Consider the following 27,822-nt stretch of genomic DNA (forward strand, 5'->3'; position numbering starts at 1 on the left):
CATCGTCAGTCACCACCGCCACAACCGCCACAACCACCACCACCGCCGCCACAACCACCACCACCGTCACAACCACAACCACCACCACCACCACCGCCACAACCACCGCCACAACCACCACCACCGTCACAACCACAACCACCACCACCACCACCGCCACAACCACCACCACCGTCACAACCACAACCACCACCACTACCACCACCACCACCGCCACCACCACCACTGGCACAACCACCACCGCCACCACCGCCAGCAGTGAAGTGAACTCACCAGCTTCTCGCTCATGACGCACTGCAGGAAGCCGGTGCCATCACGCAGCACCACAAACATCAACGTCCGCCCTGCCGGGGAAGAGCCACGCACGTCAGGGTCACGGTCGGGGTCAGTCTCGGGGTCGGGGTCAGGGTCAGTGTTAGAGTTAGTCTCGGGGTCAGGGTCAGTGTTAGGGTCACGGTCGGGGTTAGTCTCGTGGTCGGGTCAGGGTCAGGGTCACGGTCGGGGTTAGTCTCGTGGTCGGGTCAGGGTCAGGGTCACGGTCGGGGTTAGTCTCGTGGTCGGGTCAGGGTCACGGTCGGGGTTAGTCTCGGGGTCAGGGTCAGTGTTAGGGTCGGGGTTAGTCTAGGGGTCGGAGTCAGTGTTAGGGTCAGGGTTAGTCTCGGGGTCGGGGTGGGGGTCAGGGTCAGTGGTATGGTCAGTGTCGGGGTCAGGGTCACTAGAACATATGAATAATATTTTATATTAAAAATACCTCCCATGTAAATTGTTGGGTTGATGTGGGAGGAGATGCAGAGCGGGAGGAGACGCAGAGTGGGGGAGATACAGGAAGAAGGCACGGGGAGGAGAGACAGAGGAGGAGAGACAGAGGAGGAGAGATAGAGGGGGAGAGACAGAGGAGGAGAGACAGAGGGGGAGAGACAGAGGAGGAGAGATAGAGGGGGAGAGACAGAGGAGGAGAGACAGAGGGGGAGAGACAGAGGAGGAGATACAGAGTGGGAGAGACAGAGGAGGAGATACAGAGTGGGAGAGACAGAGGAGGAGATACAGAGTGGGAGAGACAGAGGACGAGATACAGAGTGGGAGAAGACACGGGGAGGAGAGACACGGGGAGGAGAGACAGAGGAGGAGAGACAGAGTGGGAGAGACACGGGGAGGAGAGACACGGGGAGGAGAGACAGAGGAGGAGAGACACGGAGAGGAGAGACAGAGTGGGAGAGACAGAGGAGGAGAGACAGAGGGGGATAGACAGAGTGGGAGAGACACGGGGAGGAGAGACAAGGGAGGAGAAACACGGAGAGGAGAGACACGGGGAGGAGAGACAGAGGAGGAGAGAGAGAGAGGAGCAGAGACACGGAGAGGAGAGACAGAGGAGGAGCGACAGGAGGAGCGACACGGAGGTTGAGGGCGAGTGTCGGGCCGGTCCGGCGGGGTGAGGCCTCACCTTGCCGCCGCAGCCGGTGCACCCAGCCAAACACCTTGACGCGGCTGCCCCGGTGTGCCGCCAGCTCAACCACCTTGAGCTGCAATGCGGAGGCACCACGGCCGTGGTTAACGCTCACGCACGCACACAACCAACGCACGCACCCAACCACGCACACGACCAACGCACCCAACCAACCAACCAACGCACGCACCCAACCAACCGACGCACGGACCCAACCATGGCCGCTACGACGACAACCACAGGCAAGGCCTCCACTGAGCTGATGTTTCATCATTACGTGGGAATTTTGAGCAGTAGCCAAATACCCTTAATTGCGTGATGTCGATTCTAAATATGGAGGGGAAAAACCGGAGGACCCGGAGAAAAATCCATGCGACCACGGAGAGAGAGAGAGACACCGCAAATATACAGCAGCAGCAGCAGGCGTCAGGGTCGGGATCGAACCCACAACCTCCTGCATACCAGGCGAGGTAGTCAACATCTCATAGCCACTGTGATGATGATGACAGAGGGACACCGCAAACTCCAAATATACAGCAGTAGGCGTCAGGGTCGGGATCGAACCCACGAATATGAGAATAGGTTTTCCCCTTTTTTCTGGCAAACAAAACAGCTGTGTTGAGAAGTTAAAACACCAAACTGAAACCTTTAACAAGGAATCATCACCACAAGCATTGTGGTTAATGCAGTGACACGATTCCTTGTAAAAAAAGTTTTCAGTTTGGTGATTTGACATCTCAACACGGCTGTTTTGTTGCCAGAAAAAAGGGGTAAAACCTCTGCTCATATTTTGGTACTGGCAAAGGAGGTCACCATGATGTAAGCCATGGTCCTGTGTACCAGGCGAGGTAGTTAACATCTCATAGCCACCGTGGTGAATTCGCACTTACACGATTCATCTTTTAGGGGCTTACTTTTGAAACATCGTAAGGTCCCAAGTTATTACACACAAAAGCGCTTGCCGCAAATGCACCGCTGATGTTGCCAAGGAGCGTAAACCACCATCACGAAAACTTCGGTCATCCTCGCAGCGGCAGCAGCAGCAGCAGCGGCAGCAGCAGCAGCGGCAGCAGCAGCGGCAGCAGCAGCAGCAGCGGCAGCAGCGGCAGCAGCGGCAGCAGCGGCAGCAGCGGCAGCAGCAGCAGCGGCGGCAGCAGCAGCAGCGGCAGCAGCAGCAGCGGCGGCAGCAGCAGCGGCAGCAGCGGCGGCAGTGGCAGTAGCGGCAGCAGCAGCAGCAGCGGCAGCAGCAGCAGCAGCGGCAGCAGCGGCAGCAGCAGCAGCAGCAGCAGCGGCTTTCGGCTGCTAACCATCGAACAAAGGGCGGTGGCCACCGCATCCGCGCGGCGCTTCCACATTCACTGCTTCTGCGGCCGTCGAGAACGTTCTGCCTTCCGACACGAGGAACTCACCGGGAGCTGTGTGCACTTTCAAATCATCGCCATTGACAAACCACTGTCTTCACAGCCGCTCGTTGTCGCGTTTAGTTTGTCGTCCTTCCCCGCACCTCAGGCTACCGTAATTGGCTACGTTCGGTGCGAAAGAAGAACGCACGCACGCAGATACAACGCAGCGACCTCGGGGGCCGCTCGCCAGCAAGCACTTGCCCCAGCGGTCCGTCAAGGCTACACGGGGGACCTTTGTCTTTTTACATAGGGAGCGGTGGCGCAGTGGTTAGCGCACGAACGCAGCGACCTCGGGGGCCGCTCGCCAGCAAGCACTTGCCCCAGCGGTCCGTCAAGGCTACACTTGGGGCGGGGGGGGGATAATCTTTGTGTTTGTCCCCACCTGCAGCGGTGCGGGGAGGCTGGGGTCGAGCGCGATGCTGATCTTCTTGGCCTCTTCCAGGTTCTTCTCCCGGCGTACAGCATCCTCCGCCTGCCGGTCGCACGTAGCGCAGCACCGCCAGGCCACCGTCACGCTCACGCCGGGCCCCCCCACTCCCCCTCCACGTGCCCTCCTGCGGGACCTCTCTCCCCCCTCTAATCTCTCTCTGCGAGTGTAGCGGTCGGCGCTGCGCTGCGCTGCGAACCCGGCGACCCGGGTTCGACTCCCGCTCACGGCCAACACCGGTGACGATTATCTGAACCGGTCCCGGGCCTCCCCTAGGTCGACTCAGCCTCAAACGAGTACCTGGTGCGGTGCGTAGTAAACATCGCCACTAGGGAGACAAAGGCGGTCGGGCGTGGTGCTGGACACCCACCCCCTCGTGTGCCGTGCCGGCCTTCATAGGTGCTGCTCGCTAACAGCACTTGCCCCGACAGTCTGTTAGGGGTAAACGGGGGATCTTTGTCTTCTTTGTCTTTGTGTGTCCCCACGTCTCTGTGTGTCCCCGTGTCTCTGTGTGTGTGTCCCCGCGTCTCTGTGTGTGTGTGTCCCCGCGTGTCTCTGTGTGTGTGTCCCCACATCTCTGTGTGTGTGTCCCCGCGTGTCTCTGTGTGTGTCCCCCCGCGTCTCTGTGTGTGTCCCCGCGTGTCTCTGTGTGTGTGTCCCCGCGTCTCTGTGTGTGTGTCCCCACGTGTCTCTGTGTGTGTGTCCCCGTGTCTCTGTGTGTGTCCCCGTGTGTCTCTGTGTGTGTGTCCCCACGTGTCTCTGTGTGTGTGTCCCCGCGTGTCTGTGTGTGTGTCCCCGCGTGTCTCTCTCTGTGTGTGCTTGTAGGCCCATGCACCTCCTTCTTGTCCTTGGCGTCTTGCTTCGTCTGCTCGCGCTGCCAGGCCTTCTTGACGCCCTTCAGCTGCGTCTTGGATATCGGTTCCCATCTCTAGCAGACACAACCACGTCCACACATCCGTGTCTCCGCATACACCAAATGTTACCTCGCCTGGTCTGCAGGAGGCCGCGAGTTCGACACCGAGCCGGGTGCCTGCCGTACATTGGGAGTCGGGCGTCTCTCTCGCTCACTCTCCCAGTGGCCGCGTGGATTTGTCTCCGGCTTCTCGCTCCACATTTAGAATCAAGGTGCGTTCAGAGTATTTGGCCGGCGTAAGTTTCCACACGACGGCGATGGCGGCGACAACTTTGGTTGAGCGATCATTTGTGGCCAGGTCGCGTCTGAAAACTAGCCACGTAGCACAGTAGGGCCTTAACCTGGTTAAATAAAAAATAGTTTCTGGTTTAAAAATGAAACCCATCCACAGTGCAGCAGGACACCCCATCGTCGTCATCGCCATCATCATCGTCTTCGTTATCATCGTTACCACCATCATGATCGTCGTCACCGTCGTCGTCACGATCATCATCGTCACGATCATCATCGTCGTCATCATCGTCGTCGTCATCATCGTCGTCGTCGACATCGTCGTCATCAACATCATCGTGATCATCGTCATTATCGTCATAATCATCGTCATCATCGTCGTCACGATCATCGTCGTCCAGATCATCATCGTCACCATCATCGTCGTCAGCATCATCGTCGTCATCATCATCGTCAACATCATCATGATCATCGTCATTATCATCATAATCATCGTCGTCATCATCGTCGTCACGATCATCGTCGTCACGATCATGGTCGTCACCATCATCGTCGTCACCATCATCGTAGTCAACATCATCATGATCATCGTCATTATCGTCGTCACGATCATCATCGTCACGATCATCGTCGTCACCATCATCGTCGTCAACATCATCGTCGTCATCATCATCATCGTCAACATCATCATGATCATGGTCATTATCGTCATAATCATCGTCGTCACCATCATGGTCGTCACCATCATGGTCGTCACCATCATGGTCGTCACCATCACCGTCGTCACCATCACCGTCGTCAGCATCACCGTCGCTGTGACCGACAACGACTGTAGTCACGTGCAGGCAGTGAGCCCGTTACCTCTCCCTGGGCCTTGGCGTCCACGTAGAGGCTCGGGAGCGGCACCGTGCCCACAGATTTCAAGGCCTGAGCGAGGAGGCCACACCGCCGGCCATTACCAACGGGATACGGGGAGGGGGGGATACAGGCAGGGCTCAGAATCAGAGTCTCGATGTACACTGCAGCAGGAATCCGATGAGCTATCAAGCTCTTTTCCACCGATGTCCAGTAGGGGCATGGGGTGAGAAAGCTACAAGAACAAAGATGACCAAACAGGTTCGGTGGGACCCCGGTCACCTGGCGCTGGTACCAGTAGGAGGGAGTGGGGAGTCCCAGTGTGTAGCTGCAGGGTGTAGGGTAGTGAGTCCTGGTGTGTGTGTTACCTGCAGGGTGACGGTGTGTGTGTTACCTGCAGGGTGATGGTGTGTGTTACCTGCAGGGTGACGGTGTGTGTGTGTTACCTGCAGGGTGACGGTGTGTGTGTGTTACCTGCAGGGTGACGCTGTGTGTGTGTTACCTGCAGGGTGACGGTGTGTGTGTGTTACCTGCAGGGTGACGGTGTGTGTGTGTTACCTGCAGGGTGACGGTGTGTGTGTGTTACCTGCAGGGTGACGCTGTGTGTGTGCTACCTGCAGGGTGACGCTGTGTGTGTGTTACCTGCAGGGTGACGGTGTGTGTGTTACCTGCAGGGTGACGGTGTGTGTGTTACCTGCAGGGTGACGGTGTGTGTGTGTTACCTGCAGGGTGATGGTGTGTGTGTGTTACCTGCAGGGTGACGGTGTGTGTGTGTTACCTGCAGGGTGACGGTGTGGGTGTTACCTGCAGGGTGACGGTGTTTGTGTGTTACCTGCAGGGTGATGGTGTGTGTTACCTGCAGGGTGACGGTGTGTGTGTTACCTGCAGGGTGACGGTGTGTGTGTGTTACCTGCAGGGTGATGGTGTGTGTGTTACCTGCAGGGTGACACTGTGTGTGTGTTACCTGCAGGGTGACGGTGTGTGTGTTACCTGCAGGGTGACGCTGTGTGTGTGTTACCTGCAGGGTGACGCTGTGTGTGTGTTACCTGCAGGGTGACGCTGTGTGTGTGTTACCTGCAGGGTGACGGTGTGTGTGTTACCTGCAGGGTGACGGTGTGTGTTACCTACAGGGTGACGCTGTGTGTGTGTTACCTGCAGGGTGACGCTGTGTGTGTTACCTGCAGGGTGACGGTGTGTGTGTGTTACCTGCAGGGTGACGGTGTGTGTGTGTTACCTGCAGGGTGACGCTGTGTGTGTTACCTGCAGGGTGACGGTGTGTGTGTGTTACCTGCAGGGTGACGGTGTGTGTGTGTTACCTGCAGGGTGACGGTGTGTGTGTGTTACCTGCAGGGTGACTGTGTGTGTTACCTGCAGGATGACGCTGTGTGTGTGTGTGTTACCTGCAGGGTGACGGTGTGTGTGTGTTACCTGCAGGGTGACGCTGTGTGTGTGTTACCTGCAGGGTGACGCTGTGTGTGTGTTACCTGCAGGGTGACGCTGTGTGTGTGCTACCTGCAGGGTGACGGTGTGTGTGTGTTACCTGCAGGGTGACGGTGTGTGTGTGCTACCTGCAGGGTGACGCTGTGTGTGTGCTACCTGCAGGGTGACGCTGTGTGTGTGTTACCTGCAGGGTGACGGTGTGTGTGTGCTACCTGCAGGGTGACGCTGTGTGTGTGCTACCTGCAGGGTGACGGTGTGTGTGTTACCTGCAGGGTGACGCTGTGTGTGTGCTACCTGCAGGGTGACGCTGTGTGTGTGCTACCTGCAGGGTGACGCTGTGTGTGTGCTACCTGCAGGGTGACGCTGTGTGTGTGTTACCTGCAGGGTGACGCTGTGTGTATGTGTTACCTGCAGGGTGACGCTGTGTGTGTGCTACCTGCAGGGTGACGCTGTGTGTGTGCTACCTGCAGGGTGACGCTGTGTGTGTGCTACCTGCAGGGTGACGCTGTGTGTGTGTTACCTGCAGGGTGACGCTGTGTGTATGTGTTACCTGCAGGGTGACGCTGTGTGTATGTGTTACCTGCAGGGTGACGGTGTGTGTGTGCTACCTGCAGGGTGACGCTGTGTGTATGTGTTACCTGCAGGGTGACGGTGTGTGTGTGCTACCTGCAGGGTGACGGTGTGTGTGTGCACCTGCAGGGTGACGCTGTGTGTGTGCTACCTGCAGGGTGACGGTGTGTGTGTGTTACCTGCAGGGTGACGCTGTGTGTGTGCTACCTGCAGGGTGACGCTGTGTGTGTGCTACCTGCAGGGTGACGGGGTGTGTGTGTTACCTGCAGGGTGACGCTGTGTGTGTGTTACCTGCAGGGTGACGCTGTGTGTGTGCTACCTGCAGGGTGACGGTGTGTGTGTGTTACCTGCAGGGTGACGCTGTGTGTGTGCTACCTGCAGGGTGACGCTGTGTGTGTGCTACCTGCAGGGTGACGGGGTGTGTGTGTTACCTGCAGGGTGACGCTGTGTGTGTGTTACCTGCAGGGTGACGCTGTGTGTGTGTGTTACCTGCAGGGTGACTGTGTGTGTGTTACCTGCAGGGTGACTGTGTGTGTGTGTTACCTGCAGGGTGACTGTGTGTGTGTGTTACCTGCAGGGTGACGCTGTGTGTGTGTGTGTGTTACCTGCAGGGTGACGCTGTGTGTGTGTGTGTGTTACCTGCAGGGTGACGGTGAGTGTGTGCTACCTGCAGGGTGACGCTGTGTGTGTGTGTTACCTGCAGGGTGACGGGGTGTGTGTGTTACCTGCAGGGTGACTGTGTGTGTGTGTTACCTGCAGGGTGACGGGGTGTGTGTGTTACCTGCAGGGTGATGCTGTGTGTGTGTTACCTGCAGGGTGATGCTGTGTGTGTGTTACCTGCAGGGTGACGGTGTGTGTGTGTGTTACCTGCAGGGTGACGGGGTGTGTGTGTTACCTGCAGGGTGACTGTGTGTGTGTGTTACCTGCAGGGTGACTGTGTGTGTGTGTTACCTGCAGGGTGATGCTGTGTGTGTGTTACCTGCAGGGTGATGCTGTGTGTGTGTTACCTACAGGGTGACGCTGTGTGTGTGTTACCTGCAGGGTGACGGTGTGTGTGTGTTACCTGCAGGGTGACGCTGTGAGTGTGTGTTACCTGCAGGGTGATGCTGTGTGTGTGTGTTACCTGCAGGGTGACGCTGTGTGTGTGTGCTACCTGCAGGACGCTCTTGAAGGGCTTCTCCTGGCTGCCGTCTCCGCTCTCGTCGCTGCCGTCGCGCTCCGACGTGTAGAGGGCGCCTGCGGGGGGCGGGGCACAGGGGCAACGATGACGTCAGAGACGCGGCCACAGCCACGGAGGCCGCGGCGAGCACGACCACGACGACGACGACGACAACAACCACGAAGATAACCACAACGACAACAATGATCACAACAACAATCACAACGACAACAATGATCACAACAACAATCACAACGACAACAATGATCACAACAACAATCACAACGACAACAACGATCACAACGACAATCACAACGACGACAACAACCACAACAACGACGATGACCACAACAAATGACCACAACGATCACAACAACAATCACAACGACAACAACGATCACAACAACAATCACAACAACAACGACCGCAACCACGACGATGATCACAACGACGACCACAACGGCGACGACAATCACAACAACGACCACCACAACAACGACCACCACAACAATGAGGACTCGTTCTGCAGAAGACGTTCAGCTCGGTATTGACAATGGTGGTGGGGGGGTGATATTACTGCCACCGAGTGCGACGCTGAATCGACGATGGTGACGATGTTGGCCCACGTGGCCAGGCCCCATGAGTTCATAGTTCACAGGGGCGTCTCTCGCTCACTTCACTCACCCCATGCCCCGACTGGGACATCTGTGCAAAAAGAGCTTCATAGCTCATCGGATTCCTCCTGCAGTCTAAATAAAGATCCCCCCCCACCCCTCTCCGTACCCCCCCCCACTCCGACCCGGAGTGTCGCCCGCTCACTCGCCGCCGGCTCCGTCGCTTTCACTTCCCGCTCCGCCACTCTACGAGTGACCTCGCTCAAGCGTCCGTCTCTAAACCAAGGACTTTACAAATAAAACTAAACACCCCACCCCCCATCGGCCGCAAACAAGAATGGCCAGTCCCTGCCACTTCCGTCGACGCGACCTTGATCATCGGCATACATAACATGGTTGAGCAATAGGGAGCCATCCCTTGACCGAAACCTGGGCATCGATCAGCCTCCCATTGTACAGCGACTGAAGTTTTCACGAACTACGTGGTCGAAATAGATGTTAAATAATGTTGGAGCCAGAGGGCATCGCTGTCGCACCCCAAGGTGTGCAGGGAATTTTTCTGACTCTGACCCACACACACACACACAGACCCCCAGACCCACAGAGACCCACACAAGAAGTTCAACACACACACACAACCACAGACACCCACAGACACTCAGACCCACAGAGACCCACAGAAGACGTTCAACACACACACACAACCACAGACACCCAGACCCACAGAGACCCACACAAGAAGTTCAACACACACACACAACCACAGACACCCACAGACACCTAGACCCAGAGACCCACAGAAGCTGTTCAACACACACACACACAACCACAGACACCCACAGACACCCAGATCCAGAGACCCACAGAAGCTGTTCAATACACACACACACAACCACAGACACCCACAGACACACAGACACCCACAGAAGACGTTCAACACACACACACACATACAAAAGGTCCCTAGCCCCCCAAAACCGCCGCGGACGAGACAGAACCAGTGGGTTGGGCCCAGTGACCCTGCCAGAGGAAGGTCTACGACGCAGCGTGCATGATGTAATATTTGCAACTTCACTGGCAAGGCAAAGATCCCCCATACAGTTTAAGACTAGCAGTAGTAGTAACAGGTGGAAGTAAGCTTTTGCGATTAATGTTGTCCATGATATGAGTGGGGGGGGGGGGGGGGTGAGATGGCGTAAATATTAATAATACGGGTGTTTTTTGGGTTAGATCGCGTATAAAAATATAAATGTTGTGTCGTTAAACCCGCCACCACCCGACACGACCAACTAGTAAGGTTTGTCACGTAAACGGAACGTGGCCAATTCGTCACTAGTACAGCACTAGTGTGTAGTGTAGTGTATAGTGTAGTGCATAGTAGTGTATAGTGTAGTGTATAGTAGTGTGTAGTGTATAGTGTAGTGTGTAGTGTCGTGTATAGTGTAGTTTATAGTGTAGTGTATAGTAGTGTAGTGTAGTGTATAGTGTAGTGTATAGTAGTGTAGTGTATAGTGTAGTGTATGGTGTAGTGTATAGTAGTGTAGTGTGTAGTGTAGTGTATAGTGTATAGTAGTGTAGTGTATAGTGTAGTGTATCGTAGTGTATAGTGTAGTGTATAGTGTAGTTTATAGTGTAGTGTATAGTAGTGTAGTGTATAGTGTAGTGTATAGTGTAGTGTATAGTGTAGTTTATAGTGTAGTGTATAGTAGTGTAGTGTGTAGTGTATAGTGTAGTGTACAGTAGTGTAGTGTATATTAGTGCAGTGTATCGTAGCGTATCGTAGTGTATAGTGTAGTGTATAGTGTAGTGTATAGTGTAGTGTATACTAGTACAGTACTAGTGTATAGTGTAGTGTGTAGTGTATTGAATAGTGTAGTGTATAGTGTAGTGTGTAGTGTAGTGTATAGTAGTATACTATAACAGCACACCGGTTGTGTGTTTGAGAACCAAGCCACAACTTTTACAATCCGAGCATCGTGACGTTTCGCCGGTAATTACAACCAGCTTCGTCAGGCGACAGCCAGATTTGTTCAAACGTGCCGTTGAACCCAGCCACCAACCGCACGGCACGGCCCAAAAAGTCGGGGGGGGGGGGGGAGGGGGTTTGCCACGTGGAGCAAGACGTGCCAACTTGGTCACTCGTGTTGGGAAGAGAAAAAGCCACAACGTTCACGCCCGCGGGTAAGTGGGGGGGGGGGGGGGACCATGGACCCACACTTCGGAATTGTAAATGTTGCGGGTTTTCCCTCCCTCTAGCACCCTCTCCGTGTCGCCTGAAACGGACTCGAAACTTTGGTGACTGCGGGACTCCACATTCTTGGCCCTTCTGTCGGGCAAAAGTCACGGAGTGGCATTTGGAGGCCGTGCCCCCCATCTTGTCTCTCCGCCCGATGAAGACCGCTTGCGTTGCGATCGAAACGTCGTGGGGGGGTTGTTGTTTTTTTGCCTCTATCTCGAGATGACAAAAAAAAAACAAAATTCCACGTGACTTCACCGAAAGACGCAAGAACTAAAGCGGACTGTTGGGGCCGGGCGCTGCGAGCGGGCGGCAACCTTCCGAAGGCCGGCACGGCGCACGGCAAGGGAGGGTGGGTGGCCAAAGCATCGCGCCCGGCCGCCTTTGTCTCCCCCACCACCACCCCCCCCCCCGACCCCGTGGCGATGTTAACTACGCAACCGCACCGGGTGCTCATTTGAGGCCGAGTCGACCTAGGGGGAGACCACAGGAGCGGTTCAGACAACCGTCGTCGGTGCGGTGTTGGGCGGCCGCGAGCGGGACTCGAACTCGGCCATTCGCCGGATTCGTGGCACGGTGCGCTAACCAGCTGCCCAGCTTTCTCGCATGCATGATGCAATATTGCGACTAGCGCTAACACAAACACACACACCCTTGGGACTCATTCGTCAGCTCGTGACGCATACACAGATGCAGTAAAATAAGAGACAGGTAACTGCCCCTGCAATAATAATGTGGAATTTCCGCTGGCGAGATAAGGGCTGCACAGTGTTTCGATTTGAAGCTTTCGTGACTCCAAGGATTCATCTTCTTTGGTTCTTTCGGTAAAGTCACCACGTAGAATGAGAATAAAATAATAAATTGATAAAATAAAATAACACGATAAAAATTCTCACGACGTTTCGGCCACGAGACAAGCGGCCTCCAGGCAGTCTCGTCCCTTCACCTGATGAAGGCCGCTTGTGTTGTGGCCGAAACGTCGTGAGAATTTTATTGTGTTATTTCATTTTATCAATTTAATATTTTATTCTCAATCTACGTGACTTTACCGAAAGAACCAAAGAAGACTGCACAGTGCTTGAGGGCAGATGGCCCGTGTACCAACACTGCCCATCGTAGACTCAACACTGCCCATCGTAGACTCAACACTGTTCATCGTAGACTCAACACTACCAACACTATACTCTTTGGTTCTATTGGGTAAAGTTACGTAGGTGAAAATAAAATGACAAAAAATCACGACGTTTCGGCCACAACACAAGCGGCCTTCATCAGGTGAAGGGACGAGACTGTCTGGAGGACAGCGCTGGAGTGGAAGAAGCCACGCTTAGATCACGACCTTTAAGCTGTGTGAGAAGATAAAGAAGACCAAGCGCCTTGACAAAGGAATTAGCATATAATTTAGCATTGAAATGGCTCATTGAAATAGCTAAGTTAAAGTATACACATCCGCAGAGGTACCCTTGACAAAGGAATTAGCATCGAATTTAGCATTGAAATAGCTGAGTGATTAGCTAGAAATTGGTCACAGAAATAGCTATGTTAAAGTTAGAGTATATACATTCACCGAGGCACCTAGCACTCATCAAACAGGAGAATTTAGCGAAACACAACCACGCTCAGACATCGGACCTGTGTGCGAGCAAACAAGGTGTTCTGACAAGGCTTTAAATCTAGAACTACCAACACTGCCCAGACACCAACACTACCCAGACACCAACACTGCCCAGACACCAACACTACCCAGACACCACCACTACCCAGACACCAACACTACCCAGACACCACCACTACCCAGACACCAACACTACCCAGACACCAACACTACCCAGAGACCAACACTACCCAGACACCAACACTACCCAGACACCACCACTACCCAGACACCACCACTACCCAGACACCACCACTACCCAGACACCAACACTACCCAGACACCACCACTACCCAGACACCAACACTACCCAGACACCAACACTACCCAGACACCACCACTACCCAGACACCACCACTACCAAGACACCACCACTACCCAGACACCAACACTACCCAGACACCAACACTACCCAGACACCACCACTACCCAGACACCACCACTACCCAGACACCACCACTACCCAGACACCAACACTACCCAGACACCACCACTACCCAGACACCAACACTACCCAGACACCAACACTACCCAGACACCACCACTACCCAGACACCACCACTACCAAGACACCACCACTACCCAGACACCAACACTACCCAGACACCAACACTACCCAGACACCACCACTACCCAGACACCACCACTACCCAGACACCACCACTACCCAGACACCACCACTACCCAGACACTAACACTACCCAGACACCACCACTGCTCAGTGCGCTAACCAGCTGCTCCTTGCCGGCTTTCTCGCATGCATGATGCAATATTGCGACTAGCGCTAACACACACACACCCTCGTGACTCATTCATCAGCTCATGACGCATACACAGATGCATTAAAAATAGTATATGAGACAGGTAACAGCCCCTGCAATAATTATGTGGAATTTTGGCTGGTGAGGTAAGGATTGCACAGTGCTTGAGGGCAGATGGCCCATGTACCAACACTGCACATCATAGACTCAACACTGCCCAGATACCACCAATGCCCATGTACTAACTCTGCAAATATACCAACAATGCCAAACCAACACTACCCAGACACCACCACTGCCCAGATACCACCACTACCCAGACACCACCACTACCCAGACAACACCACTACTCAGACACCACCACTACCCAGACACCAACACTACCCAGACACCACCACTACCCAGACACCAACACTACCCAGACACCAACACTACCCAGACACCACCACTACCCAGACACCACCACTACCCATACACCACCACTACCCAGATACCAACACTACCCAGACACCACCACTACCCAGACACCAACACTACCCAGACACCACCACTACCCAGACACCAACACTACCCAGACACCAACACTACCCAGACACCACCACTACCCAGACACCACCACTACCCAGATACCACCACTACCCAGACACCAACACTACCCAGACACCAACACTACCCAGACACCAACACTACCCAGACACCAACACTACCCAGACACCACCACTACCCAGACACCACCACTACCCAGACACCACCACTACCCAGACACCAACACTACCCAGACACCACCACTACCCAGACACCACCACTACCCAGATACCACCACCACCCTGACACCACCACTACCCAGATACCACCACTACCCAGACACCACCACTACCCAGACACCAACACTACCCAGACACCAACACTACCCAGACACCACCACTACCCAGACACCACCACTACCCAGATACCACCACTACCCAGACACCAACACTACCCAGACACCAACACTACCCAGACACCACCACTACCCAGACACCAACACTACCCAGACACCAACACTACCCAGACACCACCACTACCCAGACACCACCACTACCCAGACACCACCACTACCCAGACACCAACACTACCCAGACACCACCACTACCCAGATACCACCACCACCCAGACACCACCACTACCCAGACACCACCACTACCCAGACACCACCACTACCCAGACACCACCACTACCCAGACACCAACACTACCCAGACACCAACACTACCCAGACACCAACACTACCCAGACACCACCACTACCCAGACACCACCACCACCCAGACACCACCACCACCCAGACACCACCACTACCCAGACACCAACACTACCCAGACACCACCACTACCCAGACACCACCACTACACAGACACCATCACTACCCAGACACCACCACTACCCAGACACCACCACTACCCAGACACCACCACTGCTCAGTGCGCTAACCAGCTGCTCCTCGCCGGCTTTCTCGCATGCATGATGCAATATTGCGACTAGCGCTAACACACACACACACACCCTCGTGACTCATTCATCAGCTCATGACGCATACACAGATGCATTAAAAATAGTATATGAGACAGGTAACAGCCCCTGCAATAATTATGTGGAATTTTGGCTGGTGAGGTAAGGATTGCACAGTGCTTGAGGGCAGATGGCCCATGTACCAACACTGCACATCATAGACTCAACACTGCCCAGATACCACCAATGCCCATGTACCAACTCTGCAAATATACCAACAATGCCAAACCAACACTACCCAGACACCAACACTACCCAGGCACCAACACTACCCAGACACCACCACTGCCCAGACACCACCACTGCCCAGATACCAACACTACCCAGACACCACCACTACCCAGACACCACCACTACCCAGACACCAACACTACCCAGACACCACCACTGCCCAGATACCACCACTACCCAGACACCAACACTACCCAGACACCACCACTACCCAGATACCACACTACCCAGACACCAACACTACCCAGACACCAACACTACCCAGACACCAACACTACCCAGACACCACCACTACCCAGAGACCAACACTACCCAGACACCACCACTACCCAGACATCACCACCACCCAGACACCACCACCACCCAGACACCACCACTACCCAGACACCACCACTACCCAGACACCAACACTACCCAGACACCAACACTACCCAGACACCAACACTACCCAGACACCAACACTACCCAGACACCACCACTACCCAGACACCACCACTACCCAGACACCACCACTACCCAGACACCAACACTACCCAGACACCACCACTACCCAGACACCACCACTACCCAGACACCAACACTACCCAGACACCACCACTACCCAGACACCACCACTACCCAGACACCACCACTACCCAGACACCACCACTACCCAGACACCAACACTACCCAGACACCACCACCACCCAGATACCACCACCACCCTGACACCACCACTACCCAGATACCACCACTACCCAGACACCACCACTACCCAGATACCACCACCACCCTGACACCACCACTACCCAGATACCACCACTACCCAGACACCACCACTACCCAGACACCACCACTACCCAGATGTTGTAATTGTGCAATCTTCAGGTGTAACGCGATCTCTCCCTCATCACACTTGCGCTGCAGGTTGACCTATTTGTTATTATTAACATTAACATCTACTGCTACATCATATAATTAGTCACGATTGCGTCACATTCCCATCGTCACGTGTCACGACGCAGTTTGCTCACATTTAGATTCACTGCATCTTTATTTTTGTTACTTGTGATGAGAGAAAACTCACCACTATCACCCTACCCTCACTCACCACACTCACCTCACTCACCACCCTCACTCAACCTCACCACACTCACCAATCTCACCACACTCACTCAACCTCACCACACTCACCACACTCACCCTCACTCAACCTCACCACACTCACCTCTCTCACCACACTCACCCTCACCACACTCACCCTCACCATCACCACACTCACCCCCACCACCCTCACCATCACCACGCTCACCATCACCACGCTCACCCTCACCACCACATTCACCCTCACCACAGTCACCCTCACCACACTCACCCTCACCACGCTCACCCTCACCACGCTCACCCTCACCACCCTCACCACACTCACCCTAACCACACTCACCCTCACCATCACCACACTCACCCTCTCCACACTCACCCTCTCTACACTCACCCTCACTCTACTCACCCTCACCACACTCACCCTCACCACACTCATTATATTAAAAAAAAACAAATATAAACACATTAACTTTTTACAGAATTAAATGGGAGGTCACAAGACTTCTTGGACCACCCACTGCACAACTACAGCACAACACGTGGCTACGAATGCGGAAATTTGACTGTTGCAGGCATCACACACGTCATTAATAACAAGAAATCGCGTTGTTGTTTAGCACACACGTGTAGATTGCGTGTTAGCCGCTAGTGTACACGGCTGCAGTGATATTTAAGAGCAAGTTATGTAACGTTCATTGCACTGTACTGTGCCGTGCAAACGTGTCATGTACAGTGGGGTAAGCCTAGGCCCTGGTCAAGCAGTGGATTTAATCATCGCCCGTACAGGTTTAGCATGTGTAGTAGTAGTAGTGTATTACAATGTAACTCTGTTAATCTACTGCTGGATGAAGCTAGGTCATTGTGGGGGGGTGACCATACTTCACCACGCTGGTCAATGCGCGTTTGGGGTTGGGTTGGATGTTGAGGATTCGGCCCAGGATCGAGGGCTCGCTACTGATGTTAGCCGTGCCCGGGCCAACCACACCACACACACACACTATACACTACACTACACACCACACACACACTACACTACACACCACACACACCCCACTACACAAACACACCACACCCCACTACACAAACACACCACACCCCACTACACACACACACCACACCCCACCACACACACACCACACAGCACCCACACAGCACCCACACCACACACACAGCACCCACACCACACACACACAGCACCCACCCACACAACATCCACACCACACACAGCACCCACACCACACACAGCACCCACACCACACACAGCACCCACACCACACACACAGCACCCACACCACACACACAGTACCCACACCACACAGCACCCACACCACACACACAGCACCCACACCACACACACAGCACCCACACAGCACCCACACCACACACACACAGCACCCACACACCACACACAGCACCCGAACCCACAGCACCCACAACACCCACACCACACACATCACCCACACACCACACACATCACCCACACACCACACACACCACACACACACCACACACACCACACACACCACACACACACAGCACCCACACCACACACACAGCACCCACACACCACACACAGCACTCACACACAGCACTCACACACCACACACAGTACACACACCACACAAACACAGCACACACACCACACAAACACACAGCACCCACACCACACACACAGCACCCACACCACACACACAGCACCCACACCACACACACAGCACCCACACCACACACACAGCACCCACACCACACACACAGCACCCACACCACACACACAGCACCCACCCACACACAGCATCCACACCACACACAGCACCCACACCACACACACAGCACTCACACCACACACACAGCACCCACCCCACACAGCACCCACACACACAGCACCCACACCACACCCACACACCACACACAGAACCCACACACCACACACAGCACCCACACCACACACAAATCACCCACACACCACACACACAGCACCCACACACCACACACACAGCACCCACACACCACACACAGCACCCACACACCACACACAGCACCCACACCACACACACACAGCACCCACACCACACACACAGCACCCACACCACACACAGCACCCACACCACACACAGCACCCACAGCACCCGCACCCACAGCACCCACAGCACCCACACCACACACACACACAGCACCCACACACCACACACACACCACACAAACACACAGCACCCACACCACACAGACAGCACCCACACCACACACACAGCACCCACACCACACACACAGCACCCACACCACACACACAGCACACACCACACAGCACCCACACCACACACACAGCACCCACACCACACCCACACACCACACACAGCACCCACACCACACACAGCACCCACACCACATACAAATCACCCACACACCACACACAAAGCACCCACACACCACACAGCACTCACACACCACACAGCACCCACACCACACACACAGCACCCACACCACACCCACACACCACACACAGCACCCACACCACACACAGCACCCACACCACACACACACAGCACCCACACCACATACAAATCACCCACACACCACACACAAAGCACCCACACACCACACAGCACTCACACACCACACATCACCCACACACCACACACAGCACCCACACCACACACACACCACACAGCACCTACACCACACACACACCACACACACAGCACCCCCACACACACACACAGCACCCACACACAGCACCCCCACACACACACACAGCACCCACACACAGCACACACACAGCACCCACACACCACACACACAGCACCCACAGCACCCACACCACACAGCACCCACACCACACACCACACACACAGCACCCCCACACACACACAGCACCCACACACAGCACACACACAGCACCCACACACCACACACACAGCACCCACACCACACACAGCACCCACACACCACACACGCAGCACCCACACCACACACAGCACCCACACACCACACACACAGCACCCACACCACACACACACATCACCTACACCACACACACACCACACACACACACATCACCCACACCACACACAGCACCCACACCACACACACACATCACCCACACCACACACACACCACACACACAGCACCCACACCACACACACAGCACCCACACCACACACACAGCACCCACACCACACACAGCACACACATCACCCACACCACACACAGAACCCACCCACACAGCATCGTCCGTGCCTCCTCCGTGTCCGATGTGAATCCCTCTCCCCTCCACCACGAGAGTTGTTGTTGTGTCGCCATCATGTGTGGTGTATCATGTGTGTGGTGTATCACATGTGTAGTGTATGTTATCATGTGTGTGGTGTATCACATGTGTAGTGTATGTTATCATGTGTGTGGTGTATCACGTGTGATGTGTATCATGTGCGGTGTATTACATGTGTATCACACACGTGCAAGTAATGTAGGCATCCCACGGCACTGCGTGTATGCTGAGCGACGCAATCGAGGCTGCTATCCAGCAGTGGAGAGAGCTCGCGTGGAGCTTAACATCGACGTGGCCACTCACCCAGAGGCGTCTCCTCCTCCTCCTGCCCGCGCTGCTCAGAGTCTTCGGACATGGCCTCTTCAAACCACCACCACCAACAACAACAACAACCACCACCACCACAAACAACAACAATCACCACCACCAGCAGCAGCAGCTCACCGAACGACTGAGTGAGTGAATGAATGGGAGCAGGCGACTCCCCCCACAGAATGAGGAGGAGGGAGTGGCCGGACCCCCGCCTCGTTGACGAATCGTTGGCAGTGGGAGGGAGTTGTGAGTCAGTGATGGTGACGACGCTGATGATGGTGATAGTGGGTGGTAGTGGTGGTAGGGGTGGGTGGTGGGTGGTGGTAGGGGTGGGTGGTAGTAGTGGTGGGTGGTAGTGGTGGGTGGTAGTGGGTAGGTGGTAGTGGGTAGGTGGTAGTGGGTAGGTGGTAGTGGGTGGGTGGTAGTGGTCGTGGTGGGTGGTAGTGGTGGGTGGGTGGTAGTGGTGGGTGGGTGGTAGTGGTTGGTGGTGAATGGTAGTGGTGAGTGGGTGGTAGTGGTTGTGGTGAATGGTAGTGGTGAGTGGATGGTAGTGGTGGTGAGTGGTGGTAGTGGTGAATGGGTGGTAGTGGTGAGTGGGTGGTAGTGGTGGTGAGTGGGTGGTAGTGGGTGGTAGTGGGTGGTGGTGGGTGGTTGTGGTGAATGGTAGTGGTGAGTGGGTGGTAGTGGTGAGTGGGTGGTGAGTGGGTGGTAGTGGTGAATGGTAGTGGTGAGTGGGTGGTAGTGGTGGGTGGGTGGTGAGTGGGTGGTGGTGGGTGGTTGTGGGTCGTTGTGGTGGTGGTGAATGGTAGTGGTGGTGAGTGGGTGGTAGTGGGTGGTGGTGGGTGGTAGTGGTGGTGGTGAATGGTAGTGGTGGTAGTGGTGGTGAGTGGGTGGTAGTGGGTGGTGGTGGGTGGTAGTGGTGGTGAATGGTAATGGTGAGTGGGTGGTAGTGGTGGTGAGTGGGTGGTGAGTGGGTGGTAGTGGCTACTGCTGCTTGCTGAGAAAGTTAAGTGACGTGCGGCTTGTTTAGCACCAGGGGTTTGCGCCGTACGCAACGCCGTCAGTGTTGGTGTCTAAGGCACGTCTGTTGGGCTACTACGAGAGCTATTGCTCGCATTGTCGCAGGCCTGATAATGACGATGATGGCACTCGTTAATTGCAGGCGAAACGCCACGGCACTGAGATCGTAAATGTTTGTGGATTTGCCCTCCAACAGACCGGTGTTGCTGTATTGGCAACGAATTGGCACGTTCTGTTTACGTGACACACCTTTACGAATTGGCTGTGTCGGGTGGTGGCGGGTTTAACGACACATTTATATCACGCGATGTAACCACCCCCCCCCCCCCCCCAAAAAAAAAAAGATCCGTGTTATGGGGAGTATTTACAGGTCGGTTAAAACTAAAACAATCTTTTATTTCACCCAGGCAAAGGCCCCCCAACTGAGATTTTTTTCAGAAGCGACGTGCCCACAAATGACAGCTCAACGAAGTGGATCATCATCATCATCGCGTGGACATTCGCGAGCAGCCGAACACTCTAAACGCGTGGCTGTTGAGAGGGGACAAATCCGGAGGATCCGGAGCGGAATCCACGCCACCACGGGGACGAACGTGCAGACTCCAAACGCGCAGGCGTCTGGGTTGGGATCGAACCCACCACTTCAATGCACATAACTACCTCGCCCGGTACACAGGAGGTCGTGGGTTCGATCCCAATCGATAACTCATTGGAGTGTGGGGCGTCACGGTGGCAGGGTGCTAACTACCTCGCCCGGTACACAGGAGGTCGTGGGTTCGATCCCAATTGATGACAACTCAGCAGGAGAGTGTGGGGGAGCCCCCTGCTCTCTGCACCGATCTCCAACCTGTTCCGCAAGGCGTGAGCCGCGTTTGCATTCTCTGCTGCCCCCGTGTTCCGCAGGGGTTTCTTTTATGGGTTCTCCGGTTTCCTCCAAAAGCAAAGCAAAAAAAACCAAACCGCAGATTGGAACCGGCTTTGGCCCAAACGCCATCTCAACGAAGAAAAATTACACTCCACAAAACAAGTGTTTTTTTTTGGGGTCAGATCGCGTAAATATATAAATGTGTGTCGTTAAACCCACCACCACCCGACGCAGACAATTAGTATGGGTTCATCTTCTTGGTTCTTTGTTTTGTGGAGTGTAATTTAGTATGGGTTGTCACGTAAACAACGTGCCAATTCGTTACTAGTACAGCACTAGTGTGTAGAGTAGTGTATAGCGGAGTGTATAGTAGTGTAGTGTATAGTGACGTGTATAGTAGTGTATAGTAATGTAGTGTATAGTAGTGTAGTGTATAGTAGTGTAATGTATAGTAGTGTAGTGTATAGTGGAGTGTATAGTGTAGCATATAGTGTAGCGTATAGAAGTGTATAGTAGTGTAGTGTATAGTAGTGTAGTGTATAGTGTAGTGTATAGTAGTGGTGTATAGTGGAGTGTATCGTAGTGGATATCGTAGTGTAGTGTATAGTGGAGTGTATAGTAGTGTAGTGTATAGTGGTGTAGTGTATAGTGGTGTAGTGTATAGTAGCATAGTGTATAGTGGTGTAGTGTATAGTAGTGTAGTGTATAGTAGTGTAGTGTATAGTGTACTATACTAGTACAGCACACCGGTTGTGTGTTGGAGAGCCAAGCCACAACATTTACAATCAGAGCACGACGTTTCGCCAGTAATTACAACCAGCTTCATCAGGCGACAGCCAGATTTGTGGAGAAGTCCACCCGTTTCGCTCCTTATATAGAGGCGTAGATGTGATGACCACACTGCTAATAGATCGATCAACTGGGTTTACAAATAGAGCAGCAGCAGCAGGAGCAGCAACATCCTCCTCGCTGCAAACAAAAAAAAATACCTGGAAAGACCCTCCCCGAAAAAGTCTCGAGACCTCACCGATGCTTTCCTGGGCAAAGCAAGCGGGATTGCATTCGCAACAACGAGAATGATTTCCGTCTTATATGAAGCTGCGTGCACGCGATGTAGAATCGTCGGCTGATGTCGCCTCGCATTCAGCGGCGGAGTGGCAAAGGGCGCCGTGAGATATGGCAAATGAAACAGGCGCAGTCGATCACCGATCAGCAACAGCTTTAATTTGCACCAAAAATCACCCGTGTGTGTACTGCACGTTTTGCGTATCGATTATATAAAAAATATACGGAGAGAAATCGGCGCTTAAGACGCGAGGCATCGGTACGATCAGCACGAATCATCGTAGAGCTGTGGGAGACGCCCTTCACAAGCCTGCGCAGGCTTGCGATGGCCTGCGGTGGCCATCGCAAGCCTGCGCAGGCTTGCGATGGCCTGCGGTGGCCTTCGCAAGCCTGTGGCGTTCTTCGCAAGCCTGTAGAGGTCTTCGCAAGCCTGTGCAGGCCATCGCAAGCCTGTGGAGGGCCTTAGCAAGGCTGCGTCGACCTTCACAAGACTGTGGAGGCCTTTATAAGGCTGCGGAGGCCTTCGCAAGGCTGTAGACACTTTCGCAAGCCTGCGCAGGCCATCGCAAGCCTGTGGTGGCCTTCGCAAGGCTGCGGAGACCTTTGCAAAGCTGTCAGCCTCCACAAGGCTGTGGAGGCCTTCGCTAAGCTTTGTCAGCCTTCGTGAGACTGTGTTGGCCTTCACGAGGCTGTCGTGGCCTTAACAGGGATGTGTTGGCCTGTGGGCGGCCTCACAGGGCCGGCAGCACCTTCCCCGTGCAGGCCCCGAACCCGACGCGGTAGCCCTCACCCTGGCAGTGACCTGTACCGCGCACAGCACCACGCACAGCATACCACACACATCATACTACAGCACCACACACAGCATATCACAGCACCGCGCACAGCATAGTGCACAGCACCACACACAGCATACCACACACATCATACCACAGCACCACACACAGCATACCACAGCACAACACAGCATACCACAGCACCACACACAGCATACCACAGCACCACGCACAGCATACCACAGCACCACACACATCATACCACAGCACCACACACAGCATACCACAGCACTGCGCACAGCATACCACAGAACTACGCACATCATACCACAGCAGCACACACAGCATACTACAGCACCACGCACAGCATACCACAGCACCACACACAGCATACCACAGCACCACACACATCATACCACAGCACCACACACAGCATACCACAGCACCACACACAGCATACCACAGCACCACACACATCATACCACAGCACCACGCACAGCATACTACAGCACCACACACAGCATACCACAGCACCACACACAGCATACCACAGCACCACACACATCATACCACAGCACCACACACAGCATACCACAGCACCACACACAGCATACCACAGCACCACACACATCATACCACAGCACCACACACAGCATACCACAGCACCACACACAGCATACCACAGCACCACACACAGCATACCACAGCACCACACACAGCATACCACAGCACCGCACCACAAACAGCACCTGTTTCACTGGTCAGGCATGCTTGTCAACCCCTTATCAGCCCCGATCTTATTGGTCACCCCGTGCCCCTTATAAATCTCAACGTTCAACCTACAAAGTCCCATCACAAGGGAGAAACACAAATAAAAAATGTTTTGCCCCATATTGAAACGGCTGTACGCCGTATGGAGCTGGAAACTCAATTTACCTGTACACGAATACGGGGTAAACCGTATGGGTTGTGACAGGTATGATACTATATATTGCACTATACATTACACTTATATACACTACACTACTATACACTACTATATACTACACTATACACTACACCACTATACACTACACTACTATACACTACACTCATATACACTACACTCATATACACTACACTACTATACACTACACTACTATACACTACACTACTATACACTACACTAATATACACTACACTAATATACACTACACTAATATACACTGCACTCATATACACTGCACTCATATACACTGCACTCATATACACTGCACTATACACTACACTCATATACACTACACTCTACACTACACTTCTATACACTACACTATACACTACACTGCTATACAATGCACTACTATACACTACACTATACAGTATACACTTCACTGCCATGCACTACAAAAAAATCCAGTACATTTATAGTAGATAGAGGATTTAACAGGTTTCTAGAACCTAGAGCAGGTCTCAGGACGTGGCGGAGAGAGACTATAAGAGGGGAATTCCAGAGTGGAGTAGTGTTAGTTAAGAACCAGACGTGGAAACCTGCAGTGTGGTGAGTGGGCGGGTGAGTGGGCGGGTGAGTGTGTGGGTGAGTGGGCGGGTGAGTGAGTGGGTGGGCGGGTGAGTGGGTAGGTGAGTGGGTGGGTGAGTGTGTGGGTGAGTGGGCGGGTGACTGGGTGGGTGGGTGAGTGAGTGTGTGTGTGGGTGAGTGTGTGGGTGAGTGGGCGGGTGAGTGGGCGGGTGAGTGTGTGGGTGAGTGGGTGGGTGAGTGTGTGGGTGAGTGAGTGTGTGGGTGAGTGAGTGTGTGGGTGAGTGTGTGGGTGAGTGAGTGTGTGGGTGAGTGTGTGGGAGAGTGCCTCAGTGGGCGACTGAGTGAACCTATTGTTGTGCCGTGTAGTGTGGTGAGTGGGTGAGCGGGTGAACGAGTGAGTGGGCTGTTGTTGTGACCGGCCGAGTAGCGAGTGAGTGAGTGGGTGAGTGTATTGTGACTGGTTAAGTGGTGAGTGGGTGAGCGAGTGAGTGAGTGAGTGGGTAAGTGAGTGGGTGAGTGAGTAGGTGAGTGAGTGGGTGAGTTGTTGAGACTGGTAGTGCGGTGAATGAGTGGGTGAGTGATTGGGTGAGTGAGTGCGTGAGTGAGTGAGCGGCTGAGTGAGTGAATGGGTGAGTGAGTGGGTGAGTGAGTGGGTGGGTGAGTGAGTGGGTGGGTGAGTGAGTGGGTGAGTGAATGAGTGAATTAATGGGTGAGTGGTAGAGTGAATTAATGGGTGAGTGGGTGAGTAAGTGGGTGGGTGAGTGGGTGGGTGGGTGAGTGGGTGGGTGGGTGAGTGGGTGGGTGGGTGAGTGGGTGGGTGGGTGAGTGGGTGAATGAGTGAGTGGGTGAATGAGTGAGTGGGTGAATGAGTGAGTGGGTGAGAGAGTAGGTGAGTGAGTGGGTGAGAGAGTAGGTGAGTGAGTGGGTGAGTGTGTGGGTGAGCGAGAGGGTAAGTGAATGAGTGAGTGGGTGAGTGAGCGAGTGAGTGTGTGGGTGAGCGAGTCAGTGTGTGGGTGAGCGAGTGACTGAGTGGGTGAGTGAGTGAGTGGTTGAGTGGGTGAGTGGTTGAGTAGGTGAGTGGGTGAGTGGTTGAGTAGGTGAGTGGGCGAGTGGGTGAGTGGGCGAGTGGGTGAGTGGGCGAGTGGGTGAGTGGGTGAGTGGGCGAGTGTGTGTGCGAGTGAGTGATTGTGCAAGCGAGTGACCGAGTAGGTGTGTTGTTGTTGTGCGCTGCTAGCGCTGACGTCCGGCCCACCTGTGATGATCACTTCATCTCCGTCCTGGAGGAACTTCCGAGTGTTCCCACCGCCCAGGTCCACGCTCTTGGTGCCCTTCCACGACAGCTCCAGCATGGAGCCGAAGCTCCCCGGCTCCTGCACCGGGATGGACAACGTCCGGTGGCGGGGGGGGGAAGAGGGGGAGGGAAGAGGGGGAGGGAAGAGGGGGAGTGCGGGGGGGGGGGTTGGTGCAAAGGTGACGCTCGTGGCTGACGGCCCAAAGCACCTTGGGGGGATAGGGGGCGCCACGGTGGCTAGGAGATGTTAACTACCTCGCCTGGTATGCGGGAGGTCGTGGGTTCAATCCCGATCCTGACGAAGCAACTGCTGTATATTTGGAGTTTGCGTGTCTCTCTCTCTCATCATCATCATCATCATCACGGTGGTTAGGATATGTTAACTACCTCGCCTGGTATGCAGGAGGTTGTGGGTTCAATCCCGACCCTGACACCTGCTGTGTATTTGGAGTTTGCGTGTCTCTCATTATCATCATCATCACGGTAGATATGATATGTTGACTACCTCGCCTGGTATGGAGGAGGTCGTGGGTTCGATCTGAACCTTGATGCCTGCTGTATATTTGGAGTTTGCGTGTCTCTCTCTCATCATCATCATCACGGTGGCTAGGAGATGTTAACTACCTCGCCTGGTATGCAGGAGGTCATGGGTTCGATCCCGACCCTGAAGCTTGCTGCTGTATTCTGGGTTCTTCCGGTAAAGTCTACGTGGTGGTGACTTTACCGAAAGAACCACGAATATGAATCCCAGCAGTCACGAAAGCTTTAAATCGAAAAAGTAAAAGCTTGCTGTATATTTGTAGCTTGTGTCTCTCGCTCCCTCTCTCTCCCCGTGGTCGCGTGGATTTTTCTCCAGGTCCTCCGGTTTATCCCCCCACATTGAGAATCAACAACAACACCACCGCCTTTAGAGAGTTTGACTGCTGCTAGAAATGTCCACACGGTGACGACGATGATGATGATGATGACGATGATGGTGACGGTGACGATGACGACGACGATGACGATGACGATGATGACGATGATGAGCCACTTCGGTGAGCTGTCATTTGTGATAGCCACGACGCTATCACAAATGGTTGTTGTTGTTGTCGTGGCGGTGGTTGTTGTTGTCGTGGTGGTGGTTGTTGTTGTCGTAGTGGTTGTTG

At 54.2% G+C, this 27,822-nt stretch overlaps 2 protein-coding genes across 3 annotated transcripts in view; both read right to left on the reverse strand.

The window, feature by feature from the left end:
• The window catches only part of NARS1 (asparaginyl-tRNA synthetase 1), a 34,036-nt gene extending 13,690 nt beyond the window's left edge, over positions 1–20,346 (reverse strand). For both annotated transcript variants that reach the window (XR_012929713.1, XM_076052680.1), the window contains exons 1-7: positions 20,133–20,346; positions 8,437–8,519; positions 5,280–5,345; positions 4,110–4,202; positions 3,230–3,319; positions 1,442–1,520; positions 274–344 (exon numbers count right to left, since the gene is read on the reverse strand). Coding sequence is in view for 1 of the 2 variants with exons in the window: in XM_076052680.1 (XP_075908795.1) it covers positions 274–344; positions 1,442–1,520; positions 3,230–3,319; positions 4,110–4,202; positions 5,280–5,345; positions 8,437–8,519; positions 20,133–20,184 (534 nt within the window). In the remaining variant the exon portion in view is untranslated. The remainder of the gene's footprint in view (positions 1–273; positions 345–1,441; positions 1,521–3,229; positions 3,320–4,109; positions 4,203–5,279; positions 5,346–8,436; positions 8,520–20,132) is intronic.
• Positions 20,347–23,230: 2,884 nt separating this feature from the next.
• The window catches only part of FAH (fumarylacetoacetate hydrolase), a 35,190-nt gene continuing 30,598 nt past the window's right edge, over positions 23,231–27,822 (reverse strand). Inside the window, 2 exon segments of the mRNA XM_076052681.1 lie at positions 23,231–23,893; positions 26,636–26,753. Of these exon segments, the coding sequence (XP_075908796.1) occupies positions 23,823–23,893; positions 26,636–26,753 (189 nt within the window). The 3' untranslated portion in view covers positions 23,231–23,822.

This window comes from Petromyzon marinus, chromosome 57 (assembly GCF_048934315.1).
Source record: "Petromyzon marinus isolate PM22_M1 ecotype Great Lakes invasive population chromosome 57, UKy_Petmar_22M1.pri1.0, whole genome shotgun sequence".
NCBI classification, from domain to species: domain Eukaryota; kingdom Metazoa; phylum Chordata; class Hyperoartia; order Petromyzontiformes; family Petromyzontidae; genus Petromyzon; species Petromyzon marinus.